The 13,755-nt window shown below is 45.5% G+C and overlaps 1 protein-coding gene across 1 annotated transcript in view; it reads left to right on the plus strand.

Moving 5' to 3' along the window:
* Positions 1–13,755, plus strand: part of LOC143998094 (glutathione S-transferase P 1-like) — a 51,715-nt gene that overhangs the window by 14,093 nt on the left and 23,867 nt on the right. The window contains exons 2-4 of the mRNA XM_077493844.1: positions 4,861–5,007; positions 5,298–5,411; positions 13,330–13,437. Of these exons, the coding sequence (XP_077349970.1) occupies positions 4,861–5,007; positions 5,298–5,411; positions 13,330–13,437 (369 nt within the window). The remainder of the gene's footprint in view (positions 1–4,860; positions 5,008–5,297; positions 5,412–13,329; positions 13,438–13,755) is intronic.

Consider the following 13,755-nt stretch of genomic DNA (forward strand, 5'->3'; position numbering starts at 1 on the left):
GGGGGGTGGGCGCTCGCTCGTCCCCACCCCCTTTCCTGGCCAGCCGGGTAGCGTGCTCAGATAAGGGTCTGGTATGGATCTGGGGGGGACCCCACGTCTTTTTTTGCGTAGGGGGTTCCCCTTAAAATCCATACCAGACCTAAGGGCCTGGTATGTTCTCGGAGGGGGAACCCACTGCAATTTTTTTAAATAAATTTGGCGTGGAGTTCCCCCTTGAGAGCTGATAATTCTGTGAGAGTCACCTCCGTATAGACGGAGATCTGACTTGGAGGCGACCTCCATTGAAATCAATGGGTACCAAGTCAGATAGAAGTAGTACAGGAACCTTTTCTGAAGTCGGAGAGCCTTCAGTAGTGTGCATTAAGACGGCTCTCATTCACTTACATTGATTTTTACATGTTGTGCGACCTGAGGCGACTAGGGGCGACCTGAAGTCGGATCTGAGTCGCTCCTGTGTGAACGGATGTCCACAATTGATTGTGGAAGTTGATGCCGGGCAGTTTCAAGATAGCCCAGGACACAGCCATGGGCGGGTGTGTGGCTCCAGTCCCGTGTCCTGTTGAGGGGATGGCCTTCATCTTCAAGTGGCTGTCAGGTCTGAAGATTCTCCATGGCAGCAGTTCTTGTATGTAAAAGCTCCCTGTTTGTTTTTCTCTCATGTGCCTTGCCGTCTTCTTTTTTTTTTGCTTCTATGGCGCCTGGAACTCAAGTGTATCTTCCAGGTCGCAGCTCCGGCTCGCTACTGCACACGCGCAATCCTCGGACGAAGCCGAGGCTTGGTTTTGCGCATGCGCTGTGTGGCAGGGGACCCGGCGGCCATGCAGGCACTCTACGGCAGGTCACCACTGCGCAGGCGCAGTCCGGGCATGGCAGTGATGTCATTCCGGTGGGGATGTTTGAATCCCTGGGAGCCCTGTCATTCTAAGGATTACTACAGCCAGCTTGCGTCCGCTCCTCAGGCCCCAGGTTCCCAGCTCATGGTTAGCTTCAGCCTGGGGCTATGGTAAAAGAGGGAAGGGGGGCTAAGATGCCTTTTAAAGGGGAAGCTGCACTGCTATTTGTATTCCTTTGTTCCAGGACGTGTGAGTGTTCCTACAATGCTGCAGAATCACCTCCTATTTGTCCGCCAGGGTGCCATGGACAGATCACAGCCTCCGTACGGCCAGCCCTTGTGCTCCAGGTATGTGGGGCATGAGAAGGGGTATGACGACTTTGTGGGCAGCAGCCAGATATGTAGCTCCTGATCTCATCTACTAGGCGGCCTCATGGGCCTCCATTAATACCTTTATCTCACACTATTGCAATCTTTGCATCTTTCGATCTTTGGTTTAAGAATCCAGTCGGTTGACGGGGAGAATTAAACTTCTTTTTATCAGCATACCCACCCGTGTGGTTTGGCTGTCAGGAAAATTGAAAATTTATTATCAAATACTTACCGTAATTTTACTTTCCTGATGAACTCCATGGCAGACGGAGCTCCCACCCTTTGGTCATGAGTTGGCTAATTTCGGAACGCAGTCTCTAGTGGTGAGCTCAAATGTATGGGAGTGGGGTCCTATAGCATTGGAGAGGAAGCGGTGTTAACCCACATATAGTCTGCCATGGAGTCTGTCAGGAAAAGAATGTTTACTGACATGATATTTTTCAAAAAAGCAATTAAAAAAGAAGGGACTTATATAAGAGAATTTGCTGGAGTGCTGTTTTGCTTGGTTAAGACCTGGTTTAAAAGAGAACTATGGCCCAACCTTTTTTGGCCTTAGTTTTTTTTTTGTTCACAAGATGACATATAGGATGTTCTCCCATGACAAAAAAAACTCATGTGCATGTGGCGGGCTATTGCCCACTATATCCTGCCAGCACAGAGCCGCGATGCAGCCGGGACAGATCCTGACAATACTGTTGAGATTCATCCTGCCGCCTGATTGACAGCTGACTCTGCCTCACTAGAGCCAGCTGTGCCATCCCCCTCCCCAGATTTCCTCCTCCATCTGTTCTTCCGGTCAGCCCTAGAGAATCGGAAGGGGGGATCCATGTGGAGTAAAACATGTACAATATCCACCAAATCTGCACAAACAACGAACAAACCAACTGAATATTAAAAACAAACACGCCATTCGTGTTTTTTTTTTAAATTCAGCAATATGGGACGGGGTTTCAGCATCTATAACAAACAATATCTCCATAACCAAAATGGCACAAATGTTTATTTTTGTAGCACAAACGAATGGCGCGTTTGTTTTTAAAATTCAGGAACATGGGGTACAAAGTGGGCGGGGTTACAGCAACTATAACGCACAATATCTCCCAAAGCAGCACAAACATTTATTTTTGCGGCACAAATCAGCACAAAGCGGCACAAATGAATGGCACATTTGTTTTTAAAATTCAGCACTATTTGGTGCAAAGTGGGCGGGGTTGCAGCAAATATAACGCACAATATCTCCGCAAACCAAAGCGGCACAAATGTTTAATTTTGCAGCACAAATGCAGCACAAACGAATGGCGCGTTCGTTTTTAAAATTCAAGAACATGGGGTGCAAAGTGGGCCGAGTTTCAGCAACTATAACGCACAATATCTCCGCAACCAAAGCGGCACAAACGTTTATTTTTGCAGCACAAACCAGCACAAACGCGGCACAAACGAATGGCACGTTTGTTTTTAAAATTCAAGAACATGGGGTGCAAAGTGGGTGGGGTTTCAGCAACTATAACGCACAATATCTCCGCAAGCAAAGCGGCACAAACTTTTATTTTTGCAGCACAAACCAGTACAAACGAATGGCACGGTCGTTTTTAAAATTCAACAACATGGGGTGCAAAGTGGGCGGGGTTTCAGCAACTATAACGCACAATATCTCCGAAACCAAAGCGGCACAAACGTTTATTTTTGCGGCACACACCAGCACAAACGCGGCACAAACTAATGACACATTTGTTTTTAAAATTCAAGAACATGGGGTGCAAAGTGGGCGGGGTTTCAGCAACTATAACGCACAATATCTCTGCAACCAAAGCGGCACAAACGTTTATTTTTGCAGCACAAACCAGCACAAATGTGGCACAAACAAATGGCACGTTCGTTTTTAAAATTCAAGAACATGGGGTGCAAAGTGTGCGGGGTTTCAGCAACTATAACGCACAATATCTCCGCAACCAAAGCGGCACAAACGTTTGTTTTTGCGGCACAAACCAGCACAAACGCGGCACAAACGAATGGTGTGGTCATTTTTAAAATTCAAGAACGTGGGGTGCAAAGTGGGCGGGGTTTCAGCAACTATAACGCACAATATCTCCGAAACCAAAGCGGCACAAACGTTTATTTTTGCAGCACAAACCAGCACAAATTCGGCACAAATGAATGGCATGTTCGTTTTTAAAATTCAAGAACATGGGGTGCAAAGTGGGCGGGGTTTCAGCAACTATAACACACAATATCTCCGCAATCAAATCGGCACAAATGTTTATTTTTGTGGCACAAACCAGCACAAACGCGGCACAAACGAATGGCACATTCGTTTTTAAAATTCAAGAACATGGGGTGCAAAGTGGGCGGGGTTTCAGCAACTATAACACACAATATCTCCGCAATCAAATCGGCACAAATGTTTATTTTTGTGGCACAAACCAGCACAAACGCGGCACAAACGAATGGCACGTTCGTTTTTAAAATTCAAGAACATGGGGTGCAAAGTGGGTGGGGTTTCAGCAACTATAACGCACAATATCTCCGCAAGCAAAGCGGCACAAACTTTTATTTTTGCAGCACAAACCAGTACAAACGAATGGCACGGTCGTTTTTAAAATTCAACAACATGGGGTGCAAAGTGGGCGGGGTTTCAGCAACTATAACGCACAATATCTCCGAAACCAAAGCGGCACAAACGTTTATTTTTACGGCACACACCAGCACAAACGCGGCACAAACTAATGACACATTTGTTTTTAAAATTCAAGAACATGGGGTGCAAAGTGGGCGGGGTTTCAGCAACTATAACGCACAATATCTCTGCAACCAAAGCGGCACAAATGTTTATTTTTGCAGCACAAACCAGCACAAATGCGGCACAAATGAATGGCACGTTCGTTTTTAAAATTCAAGAACATGGGGTGCAAAGTGGGCGGGGTTTCAGCAACTATAACGCACAATATCTCCGCAACCAAATCGGCACAAATGTTTATTTTTGTGGCACAAACCAGCACAAACGTGGCACAAACGAATGGCACGGTCATTTTTAAAATTCAAGAACATGGTGTGCAAAGTGGACGGGGTTTCAGCAACTATAATGCACAATATCTCTGCAACCAAAGCGGCACAAATGTTTATTTTTGCAGCACAAACCAGTACAAATGCGGCACAAATGAATGTCGCGTTAGTTTTTAAAATTCAAGAACATGGGGTGCAAAGTGGGTGGGGCTTGCATTACATTGAATGTTTAATATCTCAGAAACCGAACCAGCACAAACGCAAATTTTTGCGGCACAAATCAGCACAAAAGCGGCACAAACAAATGGTATATTTTTATTCAGGTTTTACAAACATGGGGTGCCAACTTCACACAGCTGTTTTGAGGGGACAGCAAATTTACACTGTTATACAAGCTATACAGTCACTACTTTACATTGTAGCAAAGTGTAATTTCTTCAGTATTGTCACATGAAAATTAAATATACACAAAATGAAAATAAAAGTTTTGCCTTGAGTACTTTAAGATTGACCACTTAATAATGTGATTGTGTTGTTTGTTTCAATTCCCAGAACTTGTTCATTACTGTGTTTCAATGTAATTACCTTTTAAAAAAGTGAAGAATGTGTTAACCATGGCAAAAAAATAAAAATAAATCCAACTGTTATTATTTTAGCTCCTGTTTATTAAATCTGTATGTTTACCAATAGGAAGAGGGGAATCCATTCGTCTTATCTTGGCTGATAATGGAGCTAAGTGGACTGAGGATGTGATACAGTTTGCTGATTGGTTTGGTGGAAAATGTCCTTTGAAGAAAGAAGCAGTAAGTTCATTTTAAAACCTTTTTTTAAAGCACCTAGAGACATTAGATGATCCCCTACCTACTATTCCAGCAGAAGTGTAAGATGACTGTGATTTCTATGAAGTATCAAATATCTTTGGCCTCTGGTAAAGCTAAGATATGGTGGTAGGAGTATTGGTTTGGGTGGAAGTTTTTCCACCAAGGTTCCACAAATATAAAAGTAGTGTTGGGAATGACTGTTTTTTTTTTTTTATGGGACTGTTGAGCAATGAGAGAATTTTTTCCCCTAAATCTGATATGATCTTTCCCAGGTGTTTGGTCAGCTGCCTCAGTTCAGTGATGGAGACTTTGTTCTGTATCAGAGCAACACCATCCTGAGATACCTAGGACGCAAATTTGGTGAGTATATTGCATACCACTGCTATGTACTTTTTTCTTTTTTCTGAATAATGTCCCAAATGGATCATGCTTCAGTTTTACCCAATCGCAAGAGCATAAGAAATTGTATGTATACTGTGTACTTGGAAAACGATGTTCACAACCCTATCTTCATTAAGCACAGTATCCATTTGTGGTCAGCTTCAGTAAAAGTCGGATGTATAAAAGGTTTTTGGGTAGGGCTGTTGCATAAAGCGAAGCTAATTACTACATTTAGTTTCACCTTTCCAGAACCAGAATGCAGTGAGAACTCATTCAAGTCAGCTACTTTTTCACATTCTACATGAGCTTTTAAAACCCTCTTTAAAGAACACAATTTTACTAGATCCTGTCCTGACATTGGGTAGAACACAGCAGTTTCTGCCTAATCCTTTGAACTTCAACCCTTCAACACTATCCCCCATGGCATGAATTAAAGTAAAGTAAAGCCAAAACTTTTTTGAATGGGTAAAATTCTTATGGCAAGGCACAGCAGGAAGTAAGAGGAAGTCACTACACATTATGGAAAATGTTCTACAAACTAAAACGCTACCACTGAGAAAAACATCCCTATTGTAAGATGTCCCCTCTATTACCGTTATGGCAACAATTCAATTATTTTTTTTTCGTCATCAAAGACTCCAGAGGACGTCTTTGATGACGAAACGCGTAGGGCGTGGCCAGACAGCATACACCTCTAACTCATACGGCGAGGCAGCCGAACGGAACCTTTCCTTCCCTTCCTTTTAAAGAAACCAAGCAGCATATATGAACGAGTCTGCAGACAATGAATGTTTGTGAGTAATTGTGTTTATTTAATAAAATTGGAAATTTAAAAACATACTACACCATGGATATGCCTCTTACTCATTGCATATAATCGAGCACGTTATACGAACAGAGGAACGAGGGACTCCCAGAACCACAACAGAGGCAAGCCAGAGAGCAACACAGTGGCTGATACTGTGAAGGCTGATCCACCCCGGACGGGGTCATACCTCTGGTGAGAGCAATTGCATAAGTGGTCACAGAGCACCGGGAGCAACAGCTGAAGTCACCTCCCCTCTTCCCTTCACCCCCACTCATAGAAGATACCCCACTACTTTTAGGACACCATTAATCATTAATTTTTCCACCATTTTTTATTTTAATTTCAAATTTTTAATTTTTAATTTTTATCACAATTTTTTTTCATCTTTGCATTTTTTTGCATTTTTTATCCCATTTAATTATTTATGCACGGACTTTTAATCACAGTTGCACAAATTGAAGATTTGATATGTAAAACAAATAATCGGAATGTTTTTTATTTTTATTTCAATTTTTATTTATATTATTGCTTTTCATCTTTTACTTTTATTATTCCTTTTTCCACATTTCTGTTTGGTTTTTGTGCATTTTGGTATTGACACTACCCGTTCACTGGCACTTTGCACTTTAATATTGTAATTTAGGAACTGCATGTTATTTTAATTGATCTATGGCTCATTGATTTATGATTCCAATGACATTTATGGTTTTTAAGGTTTAATGATTATTATCGTTTGATGACACCTATTGATAAGCACATATATATACACATAACAGTATAGATCACCATTTGGTATCGTACACATTTTTTATTATTTTTATTGTTATTATTTACCAGCATGCTGGAAAATTTATGCTTATTACAATTATCTGAATTTTAAAAGGTATAGCGCCAAGTCTATTTCCTCCCCCACTTCACTTTATATGTGGAATTGCACCCCAAAATATATTCTGCTGCTTCTCCTGAGTGCGGGGATACCACATATGTGGGACTTTTTGGGAGTCTAACAGCGTACGGCACCCCGAAAACCAATCACTGCCTTCAGGATTTCTAAGGGTGCAAATTTTTGATTTCACTCCTCACTACCTATCACAGTTTCGAAGGCCATAAAATGCCAAAATAGCACAAACCCCCCCCCCCCCCCAAATGACCCCATTTTGGAAAGTAGACACCCCAAGCTATTTACTGAGAGGCATGTTGAGTCCATGAAATATTTTATATTTTGCCACAAGTTGCAGGAATATTAAATTTTTTTTTTTTTTTGCACAAAGTTGTCACTAAATGATATATTGCTCACACATGCTATGGGCATAAGTAAAATTACACCCCAAAATAAATTCTGCTGCTTCTCCCGAGTACGGGGATACCACATGTGGGGGACTTTTTGGGAGTCTAGCCACATACGGGACCCCAAAAACCAAGCACTGCCTTCCGGATTTAAATATCAAACGCTACAAAAAAAACTGTTAGCGATCGCAGGGATCAGGCCTGACTCTGCGAATGCTGCAGTTATGTGTTTAGTGTTTTGTAAGTGACAGTTATCAATCGATACTGCACTTGGGTGGGCTGGGGGGAGGGGCAAAACGCAGGTGCCAGCAGGTATCTGGGCTGATCCCGCTAACAATGCATTTTTTTGGAACCCTAAACTGCTGGGGATGCTAGTATAGATCTGATCAGATCAGATATTGATCTGTTCAGATTCTATACCAATAGGGGAGGGGTATGCTTTGCGCATGTGTGTTAGCGGTACTGGCATTAACCTAGGGCTGCCTGGGGCGACGCAGACCCTGACCCTAAAACCTAATTGATATCACCCGCCGGGTGATCAGGGGGTTAAACCTTTATTGGGTAATAAATGGTGGGTGCCCTGATGCTATAAAAAGCAAACTAACCATAGTCACCCGTAACACTTATACGGTGATCACTGGTGAAAGGGTTAACTAGGGGCAATCAGGGGGTTAAAATCTTTATTAAGTAGTGAATGGGGGTCCCTGGCGCTATATAAAAACCTGACGGGGAACCTAAATAACTAACTGGCTAACCAGCGTCACCAGTGGCACTTATACGGTGATCGCTGGTGAAAGGGTTAACTAGGGGCAATCGGGGAGTTAAAACCATTATTGGGTAGTATATGGGGGTACCTAGCGCTATAAAAACCTGGCGGTGAACCTAAAAAAATAACTAGCTACCTAGCAGCACCAGTGACACTAATGCACTATCAGAAAAATGATCGCTTAGTGACACTGGCAAAAGGGGGTGAAAGGGTTAACTAGGGGCAATCAGGGGGTTAAAACCATTATTGGGTAGTATATCGGGGTACCTAGCGCTATAAAAACCTGGCGGTGAACCTAAAAAAATAACTAGCTACCTAGCGACACCAGTGACACTAATGCAGCGATCAGAAAAACGATCGCTTAGTGACACTGGCAAAAGGGGGTGAAAGGGTTAACTCTAGGGGCAATCAGGGGTTTAAACCTTTATTGGGGGGTGGTAGGGGGCTACCCTGGACCTAACACTAACTGCCCTGACAGTTTTTACTTTTACAACTGACACTGAATGCAGTGATCAGAAAATAAATGATCACTGCCATCAGTGACACTGTGACACTGTGACTGGGAGGGGGAGGGGGGCGGGGGTAGGGTTGCCACCTTTTCTTCAAGCTAAACCCAAACACTTTAACAGCGCACAGCAAATTTTTACCTCTCCTTAGAGACCCCCCATTAGAACAGAGTGCCCTTATATCAGTGCCCTATTAGATTAAAGGCCCCCATTATATGAGAGTCCCTTTATATCAGTGCCCCCTAAAGACTTCCATCAGTTCAGGAATCCCCCTTTCACATTAAAGTCCCCTTTAGATCAGGAGTCCCCCTTCATCAGGTTTCGGGAGTCTGGAGTCCCCCTTTACACCAGGAGTCACCCTTTACATTAGGAGCACTGTACTGAGCATCAATGGTCCCCCTATGAGATCAGAGTCCCCCCCTTCACATCAGAGTCCTCCCTCACAGCAGCAGGGGCCCGTTATATCAGTAACTCCACATATCAAGGGCCCCTTTACATTAGGAGCCCTCCTTAAATCAAGAGACCCTCTTTCAAATCTCAATTTACATTAGTAGTCTTCTTTACATCAGTACCCCGGTGTGAAAGTAGGGGGCAGAGTGATAGGAGGGTAGCAGAGTGTGACAGGGGGGCACATAGTGACAGGAGGGGGATGCAGAGTGTGACAGGGGGGTGAAGAGTGTGACAGGAGGGAGGAAGGGGTGCAGAGTGTGACAGGAGGGGGTGCAGAGTGACAGGAGGGAATGTGGTGTGGCAGGAGGGGTTGCAGAGTGTGACAGGAGGGGGTGCAGAGTGACAGGAGGCAATGTGGTGTGACAAGAGGGGGTGCAGAGTGTGACAGGAGGGGGTGCGGTGTGACAGGAGGGGGTGCGGTGTGACAGGAGGGGTGCAGTGTGACAGGAGGGGTGCAGTGTGACAGGAGGGGTGCAGGGTGTGACAGGAGGGGGTGCAGGGTGTGACAGGAGGGGGCAGAGTGTGACAGGAGGGCGCAGAGTGTGACAGGGGGGTGCAGTGTGTGAAAGGAGGGCGCAGAGTGTGACAGGGGGGTGCAGTGTGTGAAAGGAGGGGGTGCGGTGTGACAGGAGGGGTGCAGAGTGTGACAAGAGGGGGTGCGGTGTGACAGGAGGGGGTGCAGTGTGACAGGAGGGGTGCAGTGTGACAGGAGGGGTGAAGTGTGACAGGAGGGGGTGCAGGGTGTGACAGGAGGGGGTGCGGTGTGACAGGAGGGGGTGCGGTGTGACAGGAGGGGGTGCGGTGTGACAGGAGGGGGTGCGGTGTGACAGGAGGGGTGCAGTGTGACAGGAGGGTGCAGTGTGACAGGAGGGGTACAGGGTGTGACAGGAGGGGATGCAGGGTGTGACAGGAGGGGGTGCAGGGTGTGACAGGAGGGGACAGAGTGTGACAGGAGGGCACAGAGTGTGACAGGAGGGGGTGCAGTGTGTGAAAGGAGGGGGTGCGGTGTGACAGGAGGGGGTGCGGTGTGACAGGAGGGGGTGTGGTGTGACAGGAGGGGTGCAGTGTGACAGGAGGGGTGCAGGGTGTGACTGGAGGGGGCAGAGTGTGACAGGAGGGGGTGCAGAGTGACAGGAGGGGGTGCAGTTTGACATGAGGGGGTGCAGAGTGTGACAGGAGGGGGTGCAGAGTGTGACAGGAGGGGGTGTGGTGTGACAGGAGGGGGTGCAGAGTGACAGGAGGGGGTGCAGAGTGTGACAGGAGGGGGTGCGGCGTGACAGGAGGGGGTGCGGCAAGACAGGAGGGGGTGCGCTGTGACAGGAGGGGGTGCGGTGTGACAGGAGGGGGTGTGGTGTGACAGGAGGAGCCCGTGCAAATACAGAGGAGGGGTGCAAATACAGAGGAGGGGGGCAATTACAGAGAAGGGAGGGACAATTACAGAGGAAGGAGGTGCACATACAGAGGAGAGGGGAAATTACAGAGAGGGGGCAATTACAGAGAAGGGGGGGCAATTACAGAGGAGGGGGGTGCAAATACACAGGAGGGGTGGCAAACACAGAAGGGTCAAAACACAGAAGGGTCAAAACATAAGGGAGAGAGAGGCGACAGGCAGCTGCTGGTGCAGAAGTTTTTAATAAAATAAATGCTTAAAAGCAATCCACTCACTCTCCATGTCAGAGCTGTATATGTCAGTCTGTGAAGTTGGATGTCCCATTCTCCCCTCCGATCCACGCTGCTCTTATCACTGAATTGGGAAACTCATGTGAACTCATGTGAACTGTCAGCCTCTGATGATGGAGGCGTGGTTAAGCCTCTGGAATGCTCTGATTGGTCACAGCATCCCAGGCTGACAGCTCACTGCAGTCTCCCCGCAGCTCTGTATCCTTGGCTTCCTCCAGCGATTCAGTGATAAGAGCAGCGTGGGATCGGAGGGGAGGATGGGACAGCCAACTTCACAGACTGACATATACAGCTCTGACATGTAGAGTGAGTGGATTGCATTTAAGCATTTATTTTATTAAAACCTTACGCACCAGCAGCTGCCTGTCGCCCGCTCTCTCTCATATGTTTTGATTGCTCTGTAATTGCTCCCCCCGCCCGCCGCTCCAATGCCCCTGCTGTCCAGGTCCCCCTGTGTGCTGGGGCTCATAAAAGGAGGCCCCATGGTACCCCTGTCAGCTGGAAATGGTGTCCGGGTGTGAGGCAGAGGGAAACCCGGGCACAGCCTCCTAAACCCGTACTGTCCGGGTCAAAACCGGACAGGTGGCAACCCTAGGCGGGGGGGGGGGGATCGGGGAGGTGATCGGGGGGGGGGCGTTTGTGTGCCTATGTTAGCGTAGTGTTGGTGCACACTTACTTTCACTCTTCTCCTCGTAGTCTGGTCAAAAAGACCGCCCCAAGGAGCGATCGAAAGGGGGTGGCCAGAAACCAACGGCCATCCCCTCATCCCGGATCGCTCCTGAAGCGAAACGGACTGCCGCATCCAGTGGGAGGGGGTCCGATCGGACCCCTCATCCACTGGAAGGCAAGCACGTACATGTACGTGCTTGTGACTGTACATGCCATTGTGATGACGTACATTGGCATGCGGAGGTCCTTAAGTGGTTAATGAAGCCCACTAATGGTGCGAAATACGAACGAAAATTCATAGATAAGATTTTCAAAAGAAAACTAATTTCGAAATTTGACCCATGTACGGCCTGCCTTAATGAAGACCAGAGAGTAGCTCTGGTACTACTGGTGATCAGCTGGAGGGTTCTGATGCTTGAGGAATGAGGACAAAGGGCCACCCCACCGGAACAGCAGTGTTCTGGTAGCAATCAAGGAGGTGCTCCCAGAGAAGCTGCATGCTACTAGGTTCTCGTCTGGCTGCCCCCACACTGGTTCTGACATTGGAGTGCTATTCACCTAGCTATTTTAGGCTAATAGGTGAGGAAGTGGTAAACAAATTGTATGGGGGGGCTGGGCACTGCCCTGGGGAACATGTACCAAGTTAAATGTTTATTTTTTTGTTCAATTTTTTGGGGAGCAGCAATTTAGTAATGCTTAAAGTGAAACTGTAAAAATGCAAAATTCCTTTAAAAACATGCCTGGGGATGCCAGGTATACAACCTACTACAGCAAAACTGACACTTACAAAGAACAAAAAAATGCTGTTTAAATTGCCAGCAAATGACAGATTTTTGCCACCCACTTCCTTTTAATCGTTAAATATTAATGGGGAACACCGCACACAATAAATAAAACAAGTCTGACATGGATGTCAAAGGGGACCCTGTGCAAAAATAAAATGTCATGGATCCCCCAAAAATTCCTACCAGACCCTTATCTGAACATGCAGCCTGCCATGCCAGGAAACGTACAGGAAGGTGAACATGCAGCCCTCCCCTTTCTGAACCACACCAGGTAATTTGCTCTCAAGAAAGGGGGGGGGGGGGGATTGGCCAAATGGAAATAGCACTACTATATATGATGCGTCCAATGAAATGGCAAAGAGTGTAATGGTCAGAAGAATGCACCAACCAAAGTTCAGAATGAACCTTGAGGGCATCCCTATTTCACACATGATGTTGTGCCAATCACTCATGCAGTATAATTCATTTTTCACCTTTCAGTGCTTCCTCTATCTGTCAGATTTGGTGTGCGTAGGCAATCATGGGCATTTCATAGGTCTAGTTCACACCTATACATTTTTTAGGGCTTTTTGCAGAAACGCACTACAGTCCATTCAACATGGTTTCCTAGGAGACACGTTCACATCTGCTGCTACTTTTGGAAAGGGTCAGGGACTTTTTGAAAAGCAAAACGGCATGTTTTTGGTTCAATAGAATTCAATGGAGAATCTGTAAAAAAGCATGTTCTTGCTGCATTTATGCCGCGTTTTGCATTTTTAAATCTGCCCGATAACAAATTTGGCCAAATGAAAAAAACATAAAAACGTAAAACACATTAAAAAAAAAGCATTGCAGAAATGGATCACTGTTAACAGACCTAAAATAGAGTTAAACACAAAAATGGGATAGGAAATGGTCTTCAATATAAATAGACTGAATACAAGCTATTACAATTACTGGGATGTTCTTATTAAAGTCACTTTTGTTTAACAGGAAACTGGGATGGAGAAGTATGAAAAGGATCTACCAAATCAGCTATCAGCATTTGAAAGGATCCTTTCTAAGAATTCTAATGGAACCAAGTTTCTGGTGGGAGACAAGGTAACTCAGCAGCTAACATCAGTAAAGTAAACTGAGTGAAAGATCTGAGGAGAGGAACTATATGGGTTTAATTGGTATTGCTGATGTTAAGTCCACATACTGTATATCAGAACACCTGATAAGCACAAGAACACCAGACCTAAACCACATAGATGATTTTTAGAAGTGTAACCAAAAATCATCCATTGCACTGGTTATGTATTGAATGAATCATTGCTAAAAAACATCCAAGAGTGTGATCACAATCGATACTTAGCCAAACATTCTTGTTTAGATTTTCAAGAAGGTAGAAGGAGATGGCACTAAGCATGATGTAGA

Source organism: Lithobates pipiens, unplaced genomic scaffold (genome assembly GCF_037356315.1).
Source record: "Lithobates pipiens isolate NorthernLeopardFrog02 unplaced genomic scaffold, aLitPip1_a1.2 Scaffold_19, whole genome shotgun sequence".
Lineage (NCBI taxonomy): Eukaryota > Metazoa > Chordata > Amphibia > Anura > Ranidae > Lithobates > Lithobates pipiens.